At 36.4% G+C, this 24983-nt stretch overlaps 1 protein-coding gene and 1 long non-coding RNA gene across 9 annotated transcripts in view; both read left to right on the top strand.

Annotated features, from left to right (window-relative positions):
- Positions 1–24983, top strand: part of sdk2b (sidekick cell adhesion molecule 2b) — a 628575-nt gene that overhangs the window by 351922 nt on the left and 251670 nt on the right. For 3 of the 8 annotated variants that reach the window (XM_087276678.1, XM_087276681.1, XM_087276676.1), the window contains exon 1: positions 2933–3073. The exons of 4 other annotated variants lie outside the window; for them this stretch is intronic. In XM_087276678.1, coding sequence (XP_087132804.1) covers positions 2935–3073 — 139 coding nt within the window. In that variant the 5' untranslated portion in view covers positions 2933–2934. Of the gene's footprint in view, positions 1–2932; positions 3074–24983 lie in introns of those variants that run through there. One more of the 8 variants, XM_087276683.1, reaches the window with a different exon arrangement.
- On the top strand, positions 4969–10677 carry LOC147841459 (uncharacterized). The gene is made up of 3 exons (XR_015504457.1): positions 4969–6075; positions 6725–7691; positions 7735–10677. It is a non-coding gene; the product is annotated as an uncharacterized LOC147841459 (long non-coding RNA).

The raw sequence follows: 24983 nt of genomic DNA, 5'->3' as shown, positions 1-24983 counted from the left end.
GTCACAGCATGGGGTTTCAGTCAAAACTGCATGAGGAGAAAATCTCAGTGTGAGCCTATGTGAAACGTATACATTATTCACAATTATGAATTGTATATTTAGATACATCATTAGATTAGATCTTGCATATTTTTCCCATTATTTTTATATTTAGATATATTCTTAGATTAGAACCTGCTAATTTATCTGCTCCTATAAATATTTAGATCCACTCACCAGCCACTTTTTATGTTCACCTTACTAGTACTGGGTTGGACCCCCTTTTGCCTTAATCCTTCAAGGCCTAGATTCAACAAGATACTGGAAATATTCCAAATGTTGCAGCAGAAATTGAGACTCATCAGATCAGGCAATGTTTTTTCAATCTTCTATTGTCCAATTTTGGTGAGCCTGTGTGAATTACAGCCTCAGTTTCCTGTTCTTAGCTGACAGGAGTGGCACCTGGTGTGGTCTTCTGCTGCTGTAGCCCATCTGCCTCAAGGTTTGATGTGTTGTGTGTTCAGAGATGTTCTTCTGCATTCCTCAGTTGTAACAAGTGGTTATTTGGGTTACTGTTGCCTTTCTATCTGCTGTAACCAGTCTGGCCATTCTCCTTTGACCCCTTCCATCAACAAGGCATTTGCGCCCACAGAACTGTCGCTTACTGGATACTTTCTCTTTTTCAGACCATTCAATATAAACCATAGAGATGGTTGTGCATGAAAATCCCAGTAGATCAGTAGTTTCTGAAATACTCAGGTTAGCCTATCTGGCACAAACAATTATGCCAAGTAATTAATTACAGAATTACTATTCATATTTTATAGTATTTTAGGTTAAGCTTTATTTTTATTTATTTATTTTTTTTAATTGCATGCAATCAGGATGATAATTTGGGTTAAGTGCAAATAATTATGCAAAATTAATTGTGACTACTATTGTAGGTACATCGAACATGTATAATTAACACCTTAAGATAAAGTGTTTTTACCAATGATGCATTTATTTGATTCAAAAAAATACAATAAACAGTATATTATTACAATTTGAAATGAATATTTTGCATATTTATATATATAAAATGCTATTTTTTTACAGTTATGGAGTTGCTGAATTATCAGTGCTTCAGAGTCACATGAAATTTCAGAAATCCTTTTAATATGCTGTTTTAATGCTTAACAAAAATGTTCATCTTATTATTATTATCTTATTATTATCAATACCCCACAGTGTAGCACGATTGCTTCACAGCAAGAATGTCGTTGGTTCGATTCTCAGCTCGATCAGTTGGCATTTCTGTGTGGAGTTTGCATGTTCTCTCGTAATTGCGAGGGTTTTCTTCGGATGCTCTGGTTCCCTCCACAGTCCAAAGACATGTGGCATAGGAAAATTGGGTAAGCTAAATTGTCCGTAGTGTATGTGTGAATGTGTGTGTATGGATGTTTCCCATTCATGGGTTGCAGCTGGAAGGGCATCTGCTGTGTAAAACATATGCTGGATAAGTTTGTGAATGAATGAGAACTAAAGCCAAATCTGGACCTTAAAATAATAACTTACGATAACACCCTAAAAACTTGTACAGCCAAATTTACATGTTATAGAAAAATATTAAATACAAATTTAAAAAAAGAGGAAAAATCAAGAGAAGCAAAACGAGAAAATAAATAGTAGTATTTTTTTTTTTTTTTTGCAATGTTTTGCTTGAATTTAATTGTATTATCTTTTGATTTCTGAATATGTTTGGTGAGTAAAATATAATTTTAATAAATATATCTGTTTAATAAATCTGTTTTGTTTAAATGCACCAAAATACATTGTCTTTAATCTCTGAGAAACGGATAAAAATATTCATTTTTCCAAAATGGGGTGTACTCAATTCTACTGAGCACTGTACACCTTATCAAGTTTATTTGAACCTGGGTTGAAGTGGCTTATAGACAAACATTTTAGGTTACACTTTATTTTACAGTGTAATTATTAATTTAATTTAATATTATGTAATTACATGTACATACAAGGTTATAATTTGGTTTAGGTGCATTTAATTATGTAATATTAATTGTAACTGCTATAGTAAATACTTCCATCATGTGTAATAAACTCCTTTAAATAAAATATTACTGTATTTTATTTGTTTATGTATTATTTTTTTTATCAATGTTAGATTTATTTGTTTAATACTAGAAATCAATATATTATTACAATTTGAAATAACTGTTTTGCATTTTAATATGTAGTTTGAAAGTGTATTCCTGTTAAGAAATTGCTGAATAATCAGAGCTTCAGAGTCACAAATCATTCTAGAAATCATTCTAAAATGCTGTTTTAGTGATTACCTACTACCGACTACCTACTGTGCCACTGCGTCGCCCTAAACTGTCTTCTTAATACCCATATTTAAAATGGGTTGAAGTGGCTCATAATTTAGTGTGTAGTGTAATGAATCTATTTTTGTTTTCATTAATGAATGTAAAATAACTTGAAATAGGATTTTTGATGCGTTTCTGTTTGTTTGTTTGTTTATACATCAGAAAGTCCTTCTAGAACTGTTTAAAAACACATTAGAACTGTATAGAACTGTTATATATAGTACACATATTAATATTATTATTTATTATTATCATTATTACTATTATTATTTATTGTCATTTATTATTATTATTATTATTATTATTATTATTGATTGTCATTTATTATTATTATTATTATTATTATTATTATTATTATTATTATTATCATTATTATTATTATTATTATTATTATTATTATTATTATTATTATTATTATTATTATTATTGATGTTGAAGGCAGCATTATAGAAACAGGCTTTTTATAATCCACTTCTGTAATGTGACATGTTTCTGAGTTAGGGTGTTCAACAATGAAAATAAAGGGGGAGGGATTTGAGCCATCTGGCTTTAATTGGATGGTGAAAAGTGGGTGTTTCACTCCAGAATGGAGCGAGATCTGACTGTGAGCTTGAAGTGGATAGTAGAGAGGATGATGTTGTCCCAGGAATCAGGCCATGTTTATTTGAGTCTTTACCTGCTGGGAACTGAGATAGTAACATGGATCTTATCAGCATATATCCATGGTAAGGCTTCTGTTTCAGATCGGTCTTTACTAGATTGGATATTACAGCAGTTTTTATTATATTTTTATTGACATCATTTGGAGATCATTTGTTGACTTTGTTGTAGCGCATGGCTTTCTTTTAAAAGCTGACCAATGTAGGCAGATTATATAATTTATATTTGTTTTAAAATCTTGGAAAATGTATGTGTTTGATGCATTGAAGGCGTGGATTGGGGGCTGGATGTTCTGATTTGATCTGTCAAATTGATGAGTGTTCATCAAGCCTACTGTTATTGTTATTCATTCTGAATTTCTGTTTGGTGACACTTTGGTTTGGTGGTACTAACTCAGATTTAGAGTGATTGTCTTGTAGCCTGGATAGCCATTTTCAGCAAACTGTAACTTTTCAATAACATTTACAACTCTGGTAACTCTCTCTGACACATAGAGTTATTATTGATTTGTTTTTGTTATTTTACTATTCCAAGGTAGGGGACACTGTTGTGGATTTTCTGAAATATTGTGTAAAAGCTCTGAAAATGAGAATGGAAGGGTTAAACCAACAACAGTAGACTAGTAAGCTATTATCAAACATTTGTCAAACATTTGTCAAACATTAATATTTATAACATATTAATGAAAAACATATTCACAATTGACACCAATGTAGAGATCCTTGACATGCTGATGGACTCTGTCATGTTTAACTTGTATGTTAAGTCTGTCTGAATCTCATCTGGACACTTGTCATTTGTTAAATTTATTACATTTTCTAAAAATTTTAGCTAGTCTCACTCTCCTGGAGTGATTGGGGCTAGACACTACAATAGCGGCCACATTCAATGCTGGAAATGCCAGTTTCAATGTTGTTTGTCAGAGGTTACATTGGTGCCGTGACCCAGAAGAGAGTGAGGTTAAGTTGGTCAGTGTTACAAAGACCAACTAGTTAAATCTCACTTCTCTGGCTTCAAGAGGAACATAAGCAACTTACGCTAGAGGCTATGGTCTATAGTAAATCCTTTGTGTTATAAAGTGACAAGTAGACTTTACCTAAAATGTGAATAAACAGTCTGATTTCACGAGGAAATGTAAGTATTTTAAATTTTGTCAGTTTAGTGGCTAATTCGTGTTCAGTCCTACAAAAATGTACTATTTTAAAAAGGAAGTGTGGCACCCAACCCCACCCCTAACCCCAACCATCAATGGGTGATAAGAAAATCTTACTAAATTGTACAAATTAGATTGTATGAATTCATTCGAATTAGCAATTATATTAAAAAGTTACGAATTGCTGTAATATTGCGTTGGAATAATTAACTGGCAGTGTAAACGGGGCCTTTGTAAGGTTAATAAATAATAAAGTTAAAAGTCTCCAGGTCTTTCTTGTGTGCACATTCGGTCTACCTCACACATATTTGCTCTCTCGTGCAAACGCATACTTTCTGCTTTCACTTGACTTTGTCCAGTATGGCGCCTCATACATGACGTATCTTCTTTACAGTGGTTGGTTGGTATTAACTAATCCCACAATGTGTCGCTGAGGTAAACAGGAAGATGTAGGCTAGAATGCAGCTAAAAAAATTATTAATTTACCAAGTAACAGACAAATGCGTCATATTGTAATGATAACGGAGTTAATATAGTTAAAAAGTAATGCATTACAGTACTAGCTACGGTTAAAAGTAATGCCGTTACAGTAACACATTACTAGTAACACGTTATTGCCTAACACTGGTGCCATGACTCAGATAGAAGTGACATTTATGAACTAGTTAAACCTCAAAAAAACCTTTAGTTAAACTTAGTCCTAGTTCTAGGTAAACCTCATCTAACCTCAAGAAGTGCATAAGCGCCTATTGCTAGAGTTTGATTCAAATTACATTTGAAACATAAAGGTTACACTGGCAGCTTAAAGGTAACACTCTTGTAGGGAAATACAGGCAACTTAAGGTTTTGAAGTGTATGAAACATTCTCAAAACATGAAAAGATTTGAACAAACACGCTACAGTTACATATTTGTTGCTGCTCTCCACGATAGGTAGAGCTCATGCTTTGCTTCGCTCTGATTTGTCTTTTATGTCATGTTCAGTTGTGTACCTTCTTGGAAATCAGTCGGGTGAATGAACAATCAAGTGTTGTCTCTCGCTGCCCACATACCCAGGACATGCCTCCGGGCGTATGGGGGCAGGTTACTCTGGGCTGAGCTGTCAAGTCGACTCAAGCAGGCAGGTGGAGGGCCGACTGCAGGGTCCGGATCAGGCTTTTAGGAACCCTAATGGCCACAGCAAGCATAATGGCTTTTATTGTCTGGAGGTTGTCCCACAGAGACATCACCCCGACCAGCCACTACCTTTCCTTTGATTTACAACAATCCCTTCTCTGGCTGAGACCAGGAGTGGGCGGCTTTCATCATCCAAACTCTCAATTGCCTGCCTTGTCACTACTGATATTTGTCTTCCCAAGTTCTGCTCTGTCCTCCAATTCTTTTTCCATTTGGATCATTTGGCCAACTTTAGTGAGGAGTAACTGTAAGGGATATTGTGGTCATAGAAGCACTGGAGCTGAGGATTGAAAGCAAACCCTTAGCCAAATATATACATTTATATTAAAGATGTATTTTTAAAGGTGTCATCTGATGGCATCATAGACTTTTCTTTTTATCTGAGGTGAAAAAGTAACTTCATCGATTTCCTTCAGGAAACTAGACCTTGGTGTAATTCTCTCCATAGATCAGGATTGATTGAATGAGAGAGCATCCATCTAAAGGATTCCTTGACTGTAAACATAAGGGTGAAGGACTGATTCGATTAGACCTGTGGCTTCCGTGTGTAATCTTGGACCTTCAAAGCACATCAAGGCTTTAGTTTTTTCTGTTGCAACATGTTGAAAGTGTAACAAGCTACACTCTCAGATATAAAGGTAGAAAAGCTGTCACTTGAAAGGTACTCTTTCAAAAGGCACATATTTTGTAATTAAAGTCTGCATGTAAATACCTAAAAAAATCCCAACCCGGGCTCATTGTGGAAACATAGTCCCGCGGACGTTTCTGGAGACCACAGAATACGTCCCGGCGGGTATGTACGGCTGCAGTTTTTGTTTTCGCGAATCCGCGAGAGGCCGCTGTTGTGCGCTTTTTTCGCACCTCAGACGCCTCTAGCAAGCCCGGTTCGCGCCCGCGCTGTTCTCGTGTGAACCCGCCGGAGGCCGCTGTCCGACATGCCCTCCTCCTTCGCCGATCCCAACCCATTTTACCGATCGACCCGCCCGCCCGCTCGCTTCCCTAAACCCGAGCGACAGTTTACAAAAGCCGTCCAAAAAAATAAAAGCCCCGATTTTTTTTTTACCGCGTTTTCGGATTTCACTGTGTTCTCACCCTGTCACGAAACTCGTTCACTTAATTTTTGGGATTGTGTTTTCATCTTACCTGATTGCTGGAACCGCTCTTCCCCGTACTCGAAACTGGTCGCAGTGGTTGACTCCTCTTCGCATCTCGAGCCTGCCGACGTTAAACGGTTAGCTGAGTGGACAAACGGGTTTCAGCGGGGAAGCCCTCCGCAAGGAGGTAAGGCAAGCGCGAAAGGGAACGGCGTCACACCGCCCCGCAGTGTTCGCTTGAAAATAATAAACGCGGCCATACGTACCCCCCGGGACGTAATCCGCTGTCTCCAGAAACGTCCGCGGGGCTACGTTTTCAGAATGAGCTTAGGTTGAAAAATCCATATTGATATTTTCAGGTTACATATTAGTACCTAATGGTGACATGTCACATGTTAAATACATATTAGGATCCCATTTTAATTTCATTTTTATCTGCTTTTCCGGGGCCGGGGTTTGGGGGCAGCAGTCTTAGGAGAAAACCTCAGACTTCCCTTTTCCCCAGACACATACTTTAGCTCCTCCAGGGGGATCCTGAGGTTTTCCTAGGCCAGCTGAGAGACATAGTCCCTCCAGTGTGTCCTGTGTCTTCCAGGCATGTCCCACCGGGAGGAGGCCTCGGGGAACACCTTCCTAGGTTGGCATCAAGGAGGCATTCTAAACAGATGCCACCTCAGCTGACTTCTCTTGATGTAGAGGAGCTGCAGCTCTACTCTGAGCTCCTCCCGGGTGACAGAGCTCCTCACCCTATTTATAGGACTTGAAAAAGTACAAAACTGCACCTTCTAAAAAGGCTACTGCCACAGTGACAGCTTTATTTCTGAGAATGTACCTTGCACTTAATGAACTTAAGGAAATATAATATTTTTATTGTAGCTCAATAAGTGTTCAGATATTTGGGGTCAGCTTGATCAGCTGAACTCAGAAAGAAAAACTCAGATTTTTTATTTTTTTTTCTATAACATTCTATATGTCTTTAATGTCCTTGTTGATCAAGTAAATGCACACTTGCTGAATAGAAGAAACTTTTAAATGTTTGAATAAGTCTGCTGACTCCATCAAAACATTTCTCTTTTTTAATATCACACAGATATTTTATCAGGTGTTTTTTTCTGACATTTAAATGATTAGACCTAGCAATTGCATCATTATAAAGCTTCAACTCTTCTTATTCATTTATTTAGCATGCAAAGTAAAACTTAAAATATGTTTCTATGTCAAAATGACTTAAAGCGATGGAGCAGATCACATTCGCACTTTTGTCTTTTAAGTAGTGAACAACCATAGCCACTGTGTTGTCACAGTAAGAGCCACTGCGTTGTCAGTAAATAAAAATATTATTCAGAGACATCATCAGGAAATATACTCATTCATTCATTTTTCTTTGGCTTAAGGCTGATTTATAATTCTGCGCCAAACGCACATGTATGTTACCACGCAGCCTGCATGTGGTTGCATAGCCTTCAATGTCACATAGCCCTCACAGACGCTGGTCCTCTAAAAAAAATTGTAACTACACGTCGCAACGATGTGTAGTGCAAGCTCTGTGTTTGGTCAGCTCGTTAGCGCTAATGAGTGTGGGCGGGACCAAGAGACGTACGAACCCATTGGAGGCAGTGCTTACAAGTGTCGAGTCCAGTGAAAGAGGTCTAGATGGACATTTTTGTTTGTGTTTACATTATGAGTATTGTTGTTGCACATCCACCGGTTCCCGCCTCAAAATGAGCGAGCTTGAGCTACTTCTACATAAAGGTAGTGTTCAGAAAAAACAAATCACCAGCAAAGAAACTAAACACAGAGGGACATACAAACCTACTGCCAGCTGAAGTGTAAATGCAGGACAACAAGGCATCTTGTTGCAAGGCTTGCACCGTGGGTCACACCCATCTCTCAACGCCCAAGTATAAACCAGGCTTTAGTCTTTTTATTAATCAGGGGTCGCCACAGTGGAATCAACCTCCAACCTATCCAGCAATTTACTCAGCGGATGCCTTTTTAGTTGCAACCAAGCACTGGGAAACATCCATACACTCTGGCATTCACTCATACTCTCATACACTACGACCAATTAAGTTTATTTAATGCACCTATAGTACATGTTTTTGGACTGTGGGGGAAACTTAAGCACCTAAAGGAAACCTACACAAACACTGGGAGAGCATGCAAACTTCACACAGAAACACCAACTGACCCAGCTAGGGTTCGAACCAGTGACCTTCTTGATGTTAGGCGACAGTGGTAACCACTGAGCCATCATGCCGCCCGGGAAAGATACTGTGATCACAAAAAAAAAAAACCTTTGAGGTGAACATTCAACCCTGGTGGACTGGCACACATAACACACACTCTCTCTCTCTCTCTTCATCTATAACGAGTCGCACTGACCCCAATCACTAGCTCTACTCCTGCTGGAAAAGAACCTTTACAAAGTTTCAGAGCCCTTTGCTTAAGAGATCCCTCCTCTCTGGATTTAAAAAGCTGAGTCTTTTCTACAGCCATTAGTCACCATTCAGGAGAGGATACAGGAAGGGACAATCCATGGAGAAGTCTGAGAGTGTTGCTTATTTCGCTTTCTGGAACAGGAGAGCACGGACCTGGACACCACGAGGGAACCCGTAGATGCTCACTTGCCCTTCTCCTTTTGTTTCATGAAAAAACAAAGTGCTATTTTCAGGGACCCGAATACACGGTGGATGGTGGAGATGGGAAGGGAGAAACTGATGTGCCATTAAGAGGCTTTATTACTTTTTTATCAGTAGCAGGAGGATAAGCTCAGTGTATGAGAGTGGACCCGGTGGGGAGGGAAGAATAGAGTGGGAAAAAAGAAGTGTGAGAAAGAGTGGGATGGGTAGGGGTCAAATCCCAGCAGCGCATCACGGCCTGTCTATCAGAGGGGGGACGCCTCGCTCGACAGGGCAAGTCAACAGCAGGATTTTACGGGATAAGATCTCTTCATCTATCATCCTGACATGCCATCAACATTTTTCCCCCTCCATTTTTCTTTACATCAATCATTTTAAATGCCAGGAACAATAGAGGCGACTGTGGAAATAGTGCATTTGATTACTGATACTCACCAGCCACCTTATTAGGTACACCTTGCCCCTTTGCCTTCAGAATTACCTTAATTCACAGTTGCTGCATTTTCCTTTGTGTATTTTAGTTTAGTTAATGTTTTACAAAAACTGTTTGGACATATTTCTGCCTACACTATGTTCTCCTGCTGGAATTTGCAATCCTATGCTTTCACAAAAAAATGAGGTTTGTTATTTGTTTAAACTGATAATTTTAAATCTATTTTACTTTAAATCTGCAACAACACAATTCTTGAGTTTTTTGGGGGAATAACTTAATTGTTTTATGTTCAATCTACTTAAATTAGTAAAAATTTATACAATAAGTTAACTTAAAGGTGCAGTAGGTAATCCTCTAAAATGCTATTTGTTAGCATAATAGCTTTGAAAACACAGTTCCTCCCCTGTCGTCCACAGCCATGCCTCGTGAAATCACAAACGTTCACCTTAAAGATGACAGAGACCCACTAGATCATGTCAGTCAGCAGTTAGAAAACTTTACAGTACTTTAATATACTACAATTCTGAATGAAAAACAGTATTATATCTAGCATGTTTTCAGTTGTGTTGCAAGCAAAACTAAATAATGTGCAATATCACTGCAATGATCGCTGGTCTCACTCTCTCACGTGCTTTGTCCTAAAGCAACTATGCTTAGACTATAGTTGGCTGGTAGGGTGCAAGATTTACACTTATTAATAAGCCATACTTACATGCTAGTTCAGACCGAATATTCAAAGTAGCATGGTAAACAATATATGTAGCGCGTCACAGGTTGTCATTGTTCAAAAATGAACCAATGTGAATATAAAACCAACTAGCCATGGGTCGGTATGAAATTTTGATGGTATGACAACCTTGGATAAACATATCACAGTTTCATGGTATCACAGTACTGTGATTACTGTTCCAAAAGAAGTTATTTTTAAATATCTGGGTAAAAAAAAAAAAAAAAAAAAAAAAAAAAAAGTTTTTTCCCTGTTGAACACAAGAAATTATATTTTAGAAAACATTTTAAATATTTTGACCAGTAGCTTTTGATGTAGGGGTTCCTTTTCTGCCATACTGTTGCCCTAAAAACTAAATTAAATATTTGTGAAAAACATGTGAAAAAACAAAAACTTACATGTACCTTTGGAACAGTATAACAGAAAACTTTGGGGATTTAAAACCTTGACTTTTCCGAACTGCAGGAAACCTTGCAAACTTATTATTATCGCATGCCTAAAACCAACTACACCTCAGTAAAGCTAGGTGGAATATCGTTTTTTACTCATGTTTGGTTTTTAAACTAAATAAAAATCTGAGTTATCAATGATGTAAAAGGTCCCTTATGAAATTGAAAATAGTCAAATCAAGCTACCGCCTGAAGATTTCAGTGGCTAAACAACACTTCAGTGCATATAACCTATTCGTAAAGACACAATCTACATAAGGTTTACTTGACTAAAATAGTTTTAAAACGTAACATTACCTGTCTAAAGACATTCTTCAGCCATGGTGTCATCTTTCCTCCAGCGTGCAAAAGTAATTCCATTCAGGATTTTTAAGTTTTGTTTCAATATTTGTTGTTTTTTACTGCTGTCAATCTGTGTGATCGGGTACGCAGATGTACAAATCTATATTTGTTGACAGACAGTTTGTATTCTTTTTGTTTAGTTTGCTATTTGGATTATCAGAATTATGGTAATTGTCGTCCTGACAAATTTTAATTGGACGAACATTTTTATTTTTTTTGTTTTATTTTTTAAAAATACATATAAATATATTTAGATCATTTACTTTAATCAGTACCATAGGAATGTGAGGAGACTTTTAACCAGAACAACAAAAAATGTTTCTGAAGACAATCACCTACTGCACTTTTAATGCCTTCATGTTGGCCCGTCATGTGATCATGTGTGGAAACCAGCATTTTTTTTTTTTTTTTTTTTGCAAAGTTGCTTCTATCACAACCTAACATTTAGAAATTATATGAAATATTGGAACTTGGTGTGCGCAAAGTATATTCACTACACAATACATGGCCAATTGTGGGGAGGTTAACATAACATAAACACTGTTTAATTAAAACTGAAAAGTATTTCACAGTAAACAACTAAACATGCAAAATGTAATGTCATGCGCATGCATGTTTACATGTCAAGTCTCTAGGCATGTGTGAGTTCTTGACAACCAAAACAACAGTGACTCAATGTGTGAAGTCATGTACGGTATTGTTTCTTTACCAAATGACTGCCACTTACGGGCCACCTATGTTATCCTTCTGGAACTCCTACTGAGAGATGGATATTGTCAGCATGAAATAATACCAGCATAAGCACAAGGCTGTCTTCATGTTGTTTACTCCAAATTCTGATTCTACCACTCATACCAGCTTAGATGGCTGCATTTGCTAACGGTATGCGTGGTCAAAATATATTATATAGTTGCATGCATCCATTTAGAAAAACTGTAAACGAATGCCATAAAGCACAACAAAGTATACTTCAGCAGCTAGTTTAGTCCTGAAATCCATAGTAGTTTCTGCAATTTTGTCTGTTTGAGTTTGGATTGTATTTTCACGATCAATGCTCCAGTTTTTTTTTATTTTGATTTTTTTACAGAGATCACTTTTTTTAAACAGGTATTGGTACACTTATTCAGTTCATTTTTAGTGCTCACTCCAGTGCGATTTTATCATTCACACCTTCCCAAATTAACCACACCAAACCGGAAAACTTTTAAATTGCATATTTTTCTCTTCGTTTTGGCTTTTGGTTTACACTAAGGGGCTGTTTGGAATCAAAAACATGTATCTTTTTGAAAAGCTGTCCAATTTGGATAAATTAAAAGTGCAGTTCTCTTTCTGCAGTGTAAACTGTGTAAACGAAGGCTATCGAAATCGATGATGCATTTTAGTCATGTGACCAATTTAGCTAACATGGTGGACGCCATTGTAAAGCAGATGTTTTGAATGCTGTCCATTTTGACAGCTTTATGAAAGATGAATGTCAGTTTGCACATGCTTCATATTGCCTCTCTTAAAAGGACATGGATCGTTTACTGGGAGCTATTGTTTAGCAGACGACAGTATGCAACATTTTGCTGCAACATTTTAAATAGACAGAAAGTATATAAACACCAGGCAGATATGAACTGCGCAGTAGTGAACCAAAGTGCTTAGCGTGGATGGCGGAAAGAATTGAAAACGAAGTGTGTTTTTAGATGTTCTCGGTTTTTTAGCTGACAGGACTGACGCTTAGTGGGCTCTTCTGCTGCTGTAGCCCCTCTGCTTCATGGTTTAATGTGTTATACTGAGAGAAGCTCCTTAGAGAAGCAGACCTTGGTTGCATTGAGTGTTTTTTTGACTAACAATTGTCTTTATATTACAGTACATGCAGCAAGACTGGAAAATCAATAAGGCTTTTTTACCCACAGAACTGCATGACACTGGATGTTTTCTCTTTTTCAGATGATTTTATGATATAGAGATTGAGACCCTTGAAATGTCTACAGGCAAAAATCCCAGTAGATCAGCAATTTCTGAAATTCTCAGAACAGCAAAAACAATGCCATGTTCAAAGTCACTTAAATCCCACAGTAAATTCTCCATTATGATGCTCAGTTTGAACTTCAGCAAATCATCTTGACTACATCAACATGTCTAAATGCATTGAGTCGCTGCCATGTGATTGGCTTTTCTTTTAATGTGATGCTTTATTCTAATCTGTTACAATGCACTGCTGTTTTAAATCACCTTATCTGACTCCAGCAAAATATGTTTTCCCTCTATAAATACATCAGGGATTAGGATCCATCATAAAGCCCACGGCTAGATTTTCTCAGTTCGGCTGCATGATAGTAGACTTGTTTGTCAGCTAGGGAGATGCTTGAGTAGTGACACTTGTAAAGTACATAATTGTGGTGTGAATTCCGTCTGTGTGACAGACAGGAAACGCAGGACGGGTTTGTCTAATCAACACTTTCAGTGATTGATCAGGAATGAGTGCAACTTTCAAACTGATTTTATACAGTAACTTTGAGACAGAGACTGCAGTGCTGTGGTTCAGAGCTGGTTGTTCTGGTTTATTTATTAGTACCATTGCTTTTGTTCTGTGAAGAGATAATGCCAACCATTAAGGACTTCAAGAACAACACATACACTTGATACTAGGGATGTAATGATATTGTAAATACCATCGTACAGCTTTAGGAAATTTAGAAATTATCGTGGTCACATGACTTGATAAAATGGTTTTCAAGAGTTCACACTTAGCTGATAATCAATAAAGCGTATTTGGCATGCTGTCCCGGGAGAGAGCCCTGAGCTCGTAATATCCTCGAGCCCGGGGCTCTCTCCCGTTAGAAGGGCGAGAGGGGAATTCGAGGTCAGGTAGGTCTCGAGAACTCCCCTGCTTGTCACCGTGAGAAGTGTAAACTCAGGTTGTATTGGGTGATAATTTGTTTTAGTCGATTGCTATGGTTTATGTTTTTGGACGGTGGGAGGAAACCGGGGAACCCGGGGAAAACCCACGCGAACACGGGGAGAACATGCAAACTCCACACAGAAACACCAACCAGCCCGATGGGTTGGACTAGCGGTGTTCTTGCTGTGAGGCAACAGTGCTAGCCACTGGGCCACCGTGTCGCCCGATCAGAAAAAGTGGGAGGATGTAGGGGTGGAAGGGGGGGAGCTTCAAGACGAAGATAACTGGAGTGGAAAACTCAGGTTATTTATAATGCTTCCGTAATCATCTAATAGGGCTGATTACGGAGCTAACAAGGAGCCAGCCGTGTTGATTATAAGCACGTGATCCTCTCGAAATTAGTTTATGAATAAACCACACTTCTGAGGAAAGTTTGCTCAGGTAAATGGAGCAAACGGGAGGTAACAGGAACTACAATTCCCATCAGCCCAGGCGTGGCCATCATCCTTTGCAGTATGTTGAAGCTACAGAACTTGTAATGCGGAAATGGAGGATGCTGCTAGCCGTGAAGGAAAAGAGCTCGAAATGGTCGAATCTAAAGCGGGTTTTAAATCAAATGTGTGAAAGCATTTCAGTTTCTCTCTGAAAAAACCGTATGCAGGCACTGCCAGACTGTGGTGAAATACAAGTCGGGGAATATGACTAACATAATGGGGATTCTTTTAGTTAAGGGGAACACGGCATACTGCTCAGATTGATGCAGACATTGACTAGTACCGCAAAGCGACCTCTATCTTAGCTTTTCCTCTCGAGTGGTGGAAAGACAATGCACATCTCTCTGTCCTAGCAACCTCAGTTCCTGCAAGTGAGAAAGTTTTTTTCTGTTGCAGGGGACATTGTAAATCCGCAGAGATCCCAACTATTACCAGATAATGTTGATATGCTAATTTTCTCTGTCAATATAAGTGAGTGAATGATTGAATGAGGTGAGTGCTCTCAAATACTTATTCAGCACATGGTGCAGCTGCAATAAGTAGGCCGCTATTTGTTTATTTTTTTCTGAGTTTTCAAGAATACTAAATTTAAATTATTTTTTTACAAGGTTTAATAACTTTTTGTTATTAAAATTGAAAAATTGAAGTTCCTGATTCTAAGTTTACAGATAGATGGCTAATTTGTATGCCATTGATATGTTCGGGTAAACTGTTTAATAAGCACTTCTGGCACTTTTTTCGAGTAGCTTCATTAGTTTTCTTTTTCCTTTAAATGATTCAATAAATACCGTACTGTACTGAACTAATAACTTTAACTTCTGAATTTCATGGCATGCGATAATGTGCATCTTTGAAACAATAATTATTGTGAAAAGCACTCTACATGTAAACTTGAATTAAAATTGAATTTTTTCGAATCTCTCAAATATTATAGGATTGAAAATAATAATGCGGATATTATTTCAGAACTAAAAATGAATGAACATTATAACTGTTGTATACAATAATAATCACTCCAGGTAACCATGGATTCTGTGTTTAAAAATAGCACTTTGCTTAAATTAAATTATATTTTGTTCAGCGCAACATGACTATTTACAGTGTATTTTTTAGGCTTTAGTTAATAGGCTTATTAAAGTTTGCAACTTATGTAGGAAACTCATGCCAGCTTCAATTAATATTGTTCTAGTACCACCCACAGAAAGCAAGCTGTAAACAGAATGTCAATTAAGAGAGATGCTTATGTACATGTTGGCATCCATCATGACAACAGTTACACAGAAAGTAAGGTTGCTTGTATTTTTTCAGAGTAAAGCTTGTCAAATAATCTGCTTTGCTTCAGTCTCAACCTAAAACTCAGAAACTATATGAAATATTGGAAATTGGTGCATGCAAAGTATATTCCTTGCACAATTCATGGCTAATTCTGGGGGAGTTTACATAACACTGTTTAACTAAAACTGAAACATTTTGCATTTTGCGCGGTCATTTATTGGCCTTTTTCTACACTTCTGAGAGGGTCCAGCCATTGGAATATTTTTGGCTCAAGACTTCCGGTCTCATTCACTTCCATTGACTTTTAGATGTTAAAAACAGCTTGAAGATCTAAAACAATCACAAAAGGAGCACATTTTCGCGTTGAAGAATAAGATCAGTACAACTTAAAAAGGGCAAACTTGATAGGATTCAAAAGGATTGTTTTTGTAAAGTACAAAAGTGTAATTTATGAAAATTGTTCAATAGTATCTGGATGCAGCCTTTATGATGCAAGCTGAGATTACATCACTCAGCGATGCAATGTCAGACACAATGCACTTAAATTGAGCGAGTGACGTCACTGTGATGGGTAGGGGCAGGTGTTAGGGGTGGGGTTAGGTGAGCCCATTAAAAAGCATTGGATGCAGCTCAGATTGGACTGCACCAGGTCTGCATCCAGACCCCTCTCAAATTGTCTATAGGCACACTCAAAAGATGCTGCTTGTTAAAACTGCTTTATTAAAAAATTGTTAAAACAACACAATTCTTGAGTTTTTTGGGGGGACAACTTAATTAGTTTATGTCTCATACACTTAAATTTGTAAAAACAATTAAGTTAACTTAATATATTTGTGTTGGGACAACATGAAGGAATTGTGTGGAACCCAACATTTTTTTACAGTGCAAGATTGAGTGCTTGGCAACCAAAACAAAAATGGCTGTTTGTAAAATTGCCCCCCTATACTGTTAAATAGCGCACTTTCAGCCATTTCTAGTGGTATCCGAAATTATAGTAGACATTACAAAGTGCTCTCAATCAATCTCACAATGCACAGCAACTACAAAATGAATCAATGAATGAATGAATTAATAGGTGTTACAAAAAGGCTTTGTTAAAAGATGGGTGTTAAAAAAGGCTTGGTTCCACACAGCTCCTTCATGTTGTCCCGACACAAATCGATTAAATTAACTTGGTTGTTTATTACAAATTGAAGTAGACTGAACATAAAACTATGTAGTTTAATAAAAAATTTAATTGTATCAATTCAGCTAGTTTTAATTATGTAGTCTGAACAAGCAGCAAACATTATTGAGTGTACAATCCATGTGCACTCAACAGCTAGAAAATGTCCATAATGCACTGAGAGTTTGCACACACCACGTTTTTTTCCACATCTGACCACATCTAAAGCACTATCCTATCTGTTTAAGTTTGTTTAATCCGTTAAAGTCATTACTAATAGACAACTCTCGCTAAATGTTAAGTACACTGTTTACGATTTTTGTAAATTACACAGTATTTACATTTAGTCATTTAGCAAAAGCTTTTATCCAAAGCGACTTGCTTGAGGACATGAGGACAAGGAAGCAATTTACACAATTATAAGAGCAACAATGAATAAGTGTTGTAGGCAAGTTTCAGGTATGTAAAGTGTAAGAAGCAAAACATTAGTTGTTGTTTTTTTTTTTTTTTTTGTAGTACAGAGGCAATTGCAGATATTGAACTGTAATAGGAACTGTATTTAACTGTAGGACAGATACGCAGTATGTTACTCTAGTTTAAAGTTGCACTGTAAAAAATGTTTTTATACTTTACAGTAAATATACGCCATACTCTACATGTACAGTATACAGTGAGATGCTGTAAATGTAAGTACAGTAGTTTTGCTGTAATTGATTTACAGCAAGTTACTGGTGAACTACAATCAGTAATTCACTGTTGATTCAGGAAATTGTTAACAGTGTGAATGTCCCAGGGTCTGACCAAGAATTTGACAATGTAATCCATCTGAGGGATTTATCAGCAAAGCACAAACATAATACCATCTCTTCCTATTCGCTCACTCATTTTATTTGCTCCTTTAAGTGGACTATATTAGTGGACTAATAGGGAATAGTGAATACTGGGATGATTTTGGAAACAGAAAATAAGTGAATATGTAAGATCATATACTGTATTGTTTTTTTACCAAATGACAATGCCAACTACATGCCTGGCATGCATATTACAGCTTTTTTTTCCACTTTTTTGATCTATATATAAAACCTTTAAATTTACAAAAGTAAAAATCCTTATCATGTACGTGGATGCTGCACAGTTCCTTGTTTCAATTGACTGCTAAAAATAAACCTCCTCTTATGGTCAAACCTGAAATGTCTGTTTTGGTAGAAGCATTTTTTTGCAATAATTCAAAAGCTTTCATTGGACCTGTCAACTTTTCTCCCACCTGTAACTTTTAAAAACTTTAGGGTTTTCTTCTTTGAGATGTATTATACTCATTAAATCTAATACTGCCTCTGACAAGGCACAAGCACTTCGGTATGTGTAGTTGCAACAAACTACCAAAACTGGTGTCATGTCAATTCATACTGCCTCTTTGCATTAAGTCTGTGATATGTATATAAACATTTATGCCATCCCTGAGCATTACGTGTGTAATATATGCAGGCTTGTTTCAGTTCAACCTCTCCAACCTCAAACAGATCAAACAGACTACTTTACATATGTTTCTACTTTATAAACTGCATGCTGTATTATACTGTTCATATAGTGAGGTGTTGGTTAGATCATGTCTGTTTTATAAGAGCAGTCCACAGTATAATACAGCAGTATTTGCTTTAAATATACAGTATAGATAGGGATTAAACTTGATACAGTTTAAACTACCTGCTGTATATATAATGTCATAAAATGTGATTTATTTAAGTCTATATCAAAGCAGATTTTTCAGCATCCATACTTCTGTCCAACCTTTTTCTGAAAGCATTTTAATATGTTAACCTGGACCACAAAACTAGTTATTGTGTAAGAGTAGGTTGACAAGTGTAAATTTTTAGGAAATTGAGAATAATAATATGTGAAATTTCAGTAATTAAGCTTTTTACTGATTTATATCTTGTAAGGATATGTCAGTATTTGGGTAAGATACAACTATTTGAAAATCTAGAATCTCAGGGTTTGAGAAAATTCATTTTAAAGTTGTTATTATTAAACAAATATACACTAACTGACAAAATCGATCCCAGTTGTAAGAGCAAAAAAAAATTCCATGACTTCTAGTTGATCATTTGGAAAAGTAGCAGAAGGTAGGTTTTCAGATGAATCATCTGTTGAACCGCATGGACCCAAGGTTCTCAGAAAAATCAGCCAAGTTTGGTGAAAGAAAATTATGGTTTGGACTTACATTGGTGTTGTGCAATAGATCTGCGGAGTGCTAGGCATATTCACATAATGCTGCCCATTACATTACAAATCCCAGTGAGCGCAAATTCATCAGCAGGATAGTGTAGGAAAGTTCCTAAAAGCAAAGAAGGTTGAGATGCTCCAGGATTGGCCAACCTAGTCACCAGACATGAACATTATTGAGCAAGTCTGGGGCAAGATGAAGGAGGAGGCATTAAAGATGAATCCAAAGAATCTTAAAGAACTCTGGGAGTCCTGCAAGAACGCTTTCTTTGCCATTCCAGATGACTTTATTAATAAGTTATTTGAGTCAGAGATGTATGGATGCAGTCCTCAAGCTCATGGGAGTCATACAAAATATTCATTATTTTCCTCTGCACTATGACTTTATAAATTTATACTGTACATGAATTCTGTTAAGTGACAAAACATTTTGTCTAAGCAAAGTCAAACCTTACTGTCCTAAATAAATCATTTAAAATTAAGGCATGATCAGATTTTATTTTGGTTAAATAAGCGTAACCTAGAGGCCTTTGCCTTTCATATAAGCCACTTCTAATACCAAATGATCAACTAGAAGTCATGTAATTATTTGTTATTCCTAAAACTTAAATAGGCAACACAACTTTTGTCAGGTAGTGTTCTAACATTACACATTACTAACATTATAAATGGACTAACAATATACTTGCTACTACCCAAAATGTAAGTTTCGATGTATTCATGAATTTTCAAAAACATCTTTATGCAACATGATATTTACTTAATATTATAATGATTTTTGACAAAATAAAGTTGTACAATTTTGTCCCATACAATGGGTCTTTTGATTTTTTCCAAAAATATATACCCATGGACATAAGACCCTTAATCTCTAGACTAATTTTAGTTTAATTTCTCATTATCAAAGTTGAATGTGGTGGTAATTATAGACAATAACGATCACAAACATTAAAAACTTGGATATGTACAGTTGAAGTCAGAATTATTAGCCCCCCATTGAATTTTTTTTTTTTTTCGTTTTTAAATATTTCCCAAATCATGTTTAACAGAGCAAGGAAATTTTCACAGTATATCTGATAATAGTTTTTCTTCTGGAGAAAGTCTTATTTGTTTTATTTCAGCTAGAATAAAAGCAGTTTTTATTTGAAAAAAAAAAAAAAAAAAACATGTTAAGTGGCGAAGCAGTGGCACATTAGGTAGTGCTGTCGCCTCACAGCAAGAAGGTCACTGGGTCGCTGGTTCGAGCCTCGGCTCAGTTGGCATTTCTGTGTGGAGTTTGCATGTTCTCCCTGCGTTCACGTGGGTTTCCTCCGGGTGCTCCGGTTTCCCCTACAGTCCAAAGACATGCGGTACAGGTGAATTGGGTAAGCTAAATTGTCCGTAGTGTATGAGTGTGTGTGTGTGTGTGAGTTTGTGTGTGGATGTGTCCCAGGGATGGGTTGCAGCTGGAAGGGCATCCGCTGCATAAAAACTTGCTGGATAAGTTGGCAGTTCATTCCGTTGTGGGGACCCCGGATTAATAAAGGGACTAAGTCGACAAGAAAATGTATGAATGAATGAACATATTAAGGAAAAAATATTAGCCCCTTTAAGCATTTTTTTTTTGATACTCTACAAAACAAACCATCATTATACAAAAACTTGCCTAATTACCCTAACCTGCCTAATTAAACTAAATACCCTAGTTAAGCCTTTAAATGTCACTTTAAGCTGTATAGAAGTGTCTTGAACAATATCTAGTCTAGTCAAATATTATTTACTGTCATCATGGCAAAGAGAAAATAAATCAGTTATTTGAAATGAGTTATTAAAACTTTTATGATTAGAAATGTGTTGAAACAATCTTCTCTCCGTTAAACAGAAATCGGAGAAAAAAATAAACAAGGGGCTAATAATTCAGGGGGGCTAATAATTCTGACTGTACAGTATATGCATCTGTATACTTTAGACCAGGGGTGGCCAATCCTGTTCCTGGAGATCTACCTTCCTGCTGATTTCAGTTGCTACCCATATCAAACACACCTGCCTGTAATTATCACTTGGTGTTCAGGTCCAAATTAGTTGGTTCAGGTGTGTTTAATATGGGTAGCAACTGAAATCTGCAGGAAGGAACAGGATTGGCCACCCCCGCTTTAGACAGTTTACAATTATTTTACTATTGAGTTATTATAGTATTTTATTTTATTTTATGTTTTTTATTACAATTGAACTTTTTAAGTCACTTTATTTGAAACTAATTAGTTCTGTGATGTGATCAATTTTAAAAGTACTAATATTAAATGCTATTATCTTCATAAATTAGACCATACGCATGTGATGTGAAAAAATTAGACAGAGATTAGACAAGCGTAGTTGAAAATAATTTTAGATAGCGTATAGCTCTGCCTAAAATGTCACGTCAGCTGCCCACATACGCTACTGTCTGCACTTTTCATCTTTGAATTTTAATCCGAACTTTTTGTCTTGTGCATCTCTCCAGATATTCTCTTTTATTATCTCATTAGCCCTGTCCATCAAACGCACATTGTGCAGCATACAGGATATTCTTTTTGTTTTAGCATTATTATAATGAAGTAGAAGCAATCAAAGTGAGGCCTGGAGTCAGGTAGACTTACTTCGCTCTTTAATAATGATTCGTAATCAATTATCTTTCCTCAACAAGTCGAAACGTTTAGCACAATAAAGAGGAAACTCTAAAACAGCCTCTGGCATCACTTGTTTTCCTTTACTGTGCGTTTGAAGAGAATTAATCGTTGCTGAACTCCCTACAGGCTTTGTTTGCATAAGGTTAAGATGCTAAAAGTTCCTCAGGGCCATTTTTTTTTCTTTCTGAAATTGGTTGCATATTCATGGCATCTTGGGGAGGAATTAGATGAATAAATACATGCTTAGTTTCTTCTTTTTTTGCTTGAAATCTGCTCTTTCTGATTCACCTTTGATCACAGAACAAAGCCGAGCAGAAGCTGCCCCCTCTGAAGCGCTGTGGGCACAGAGACAATGTTTAATCTCTCTTTCTTTTTCTCGCTCTCTCTTTCCGCTTGGAAACTGCGGGGCCAGACCCGTGCCGTCCCAGTGGGTCCATCCAGTGTTTATTTCAAGGCAATAAAAAAAGTGAGAGACTTCTCGCTAGGCCCTGCTCCACTTCCAGCTGTCTGACACGCAGCCCTAAATAGACACATTGGCCCTTCGTGCCGGTTGCATATTGATGTTGGGATTTAGCGGTGATGTGGGACACACCACTTATTGAAGAGGAATGTAGCCTGGTAGCCTTGTTTTGTGCAAGATGGAAAAGGGGTTAGATTAGGGATGCAGGGTTTTTAACATCGAAGCTATCAGCTCATTTTAGAGATTTACAGTTTTAAATGTAATTCATTCATTTCCTTTGACTTAGTCTCTTATTTATCAGAGGTAACCACAGCGGAATGAAATGCCAACTATTTTGTTGGCATATGTTTTATGCAGTGGATGCCCTTCCAGCCGGAACCCAGTACTGGGAAACACCTATACACTCTCATTCACAAACACTCAGACACTATGGCCAGTTTGGTTTACCTGATTCATTTATACCATTTTTTTTTTTTTTTTTTTGAAAGCTTTTGGAATTATATGTTTGCCATCCAAGATTTTGGGTTAGTCTTTTTTTTTATTTTCGTACTCTACTAAACCCTGCTGTAAAGCACTTTTGGTCTTTTGGTTTTAAATGTGCTATATAAGTGAACTGGAATTAACAACCTAAGAAGGTACTGACAAAATCTCTTGTAAATTGTACAAACTAAGCAATGTATATTACTAACCGGGGCATCATGGTGGCGCAGGGGGTAGTGCAATCGTCTCATAGCAAGAAGGTTGCTGGTTTGAGCCTCAGCTGGGTCAACTTGGCATTTCTGTGTGCCGTTTGCATGTTCTCCCCATGTTTGCGTGGGTTTTCTCCAAGTGCTCTGGTTTCCCCACAAATCTAAAGACATGTGGTAAAGGTGAATCCGCAGCATCCGCTGTGTAAAACATATGCTGGATAAGTTGCCGGTTCATTCCACTGTGGCAACCCAAGATTAATAATCGGACTAAGCCGAAAAGAAAATTAATGAATAATACTAATCAAAAATGTACAAATTTGAAAAAAAAACAAAAAAACATAATCTCTACATGACGTTATAACATACCTGCCAACATTTGGATCATAAAATCCGGGAGATTTTATACGGGCCTGCGCGCGAAGTGAAGAGCCGGGGGATGTTGGCAGGTATGCATTGTAATGTTTTTTGGCATAAAAAGAAGAATGTATTTATTACAAAAAAAAAAAAAAAAAAAAAATATATATATATATATATATATATATATATATATATATATATATATATATATATATATATATATATATATATATATATATATATATATGTTAATTTCAGGATTGGTAGAGCTACGCATAGATGAAATTGCTCTTCAGTTTTTGAACTCTCAGTAATGATTAAATCACACTGAACTGAGCTATACTGAACTGAACTGAACTTAAACACTAAAACCTGAACCACACTGTTCCAGTTACTATGACCATTTATGTGAAGCTGCTTTGACAAAATCTACATTGTAAAAGTGCTATACAAATAAAGCTGAATTGAATTGAATATATATATAAATATATATATATATATATATATATATATATATATATATATATATATATATATATATATATATATATATATATATATATATATATATATATATATATATATATATACACTATGTATTTTTGGCTATTGTAACAGCCATTAATTCATTAATTCATTCATTTATTCTTTTTACTTTGTCTTAATCTCTATTTCAGAGATTGCCATAGCGGAATGAACCACCACATATTAAAGCATATATTTTACACAGCAGATACCCTTTCAGCCCCAACCGAGTACTGGGAAAGCTATCGCAGCATATGACTAGATTTGTGGTCCAGGGTCACATAATAATTATTTTCACATATTAATTGTTGTCAATATATTATAAACATTTGTAAAATATTTTTCGTCAACACTCTCTATTTGCAGTAGGTCGTGTAAACAGCCCACCCCAAACTTTTACTATTGGTTAAACTGTTGTGTCTATAACGTGTGTACAGTATAGTATTTAGTCCAATGTAATGTGCCCATGGCTACCTTTTTGAGATTTTTATTTTTATTTTTTGAGATTTTTGCTGTTTGTTGAAACTACTTAATTAAAATAAGCTTATTTAACACAATTATTGAGCTTTTAGGAACAATATTTTTTTTTTCATGTTCAAGCCACTTAAATGTGTAAAAGCCAATTGATTTTGTCTTGGGGCTTTATTTTATTTTATTTTTTTACAGCGTTCTTATTTTCTTTCAAGAGTTCACACTTAGATATTGCTTGATACTAACAGCAGGTTTGGCATGTTGTGCAGGGAGACAACCCTGAGCTCGGAGGTAATTGAGCCCAGGGCTCCCACCTGGTCAATTAGCATGTAAGGGTGTACGGGATAATGTAGTCTCAAGAGCTCCCCCTGGTACAGGGGGGAGATGGGATGGATAGGGGATTCTTCAAAAATCAAGATTAGGGAAATAAGTTGAAATGGGCTATTTCATTTAGGTTTCGATTAATCTGATTGATTTATAGATGAATGCAGATGAGAGACCAGCCGTGATCAATCATATCACGTGCTCCTCTCAAAATTAGTTTATAAAACTTCACTTAAATGATCTATGAGAGAAGAAAATGTTTCCAAATATTGATACACATCACCTTTAAACATCCCATTAGTTTTTGTTAGCAAAATACTCTGGAATTTGTGTCATTTGAAACCTTGACTCGCAATGTGACATTCTCTACAAACAGTGGACCTTATAAACCAGCTTTCTGGAGAGTCTTTTGTCAAAAATAATAATAATAAAAAATCAAAAG

Source organism: Danio rerio, chromosome 12 (assembly GCF_052040795.2).
Source record: "Danio rerio strain M-AB ecotype USA chromosome 12, GRCz13ab, whole genome shotgun sequence".
Lineage (NCBI taxonomy): Eukaryota > Metazoa > Chordata > Actinopteri > Cypriniformes > Danionidae > Danio > Danio rerio.
Note: the sequence above shows the minus strand (reverse complement) of the source record. Positions and strands in the feature narration are given on the sequence as shown.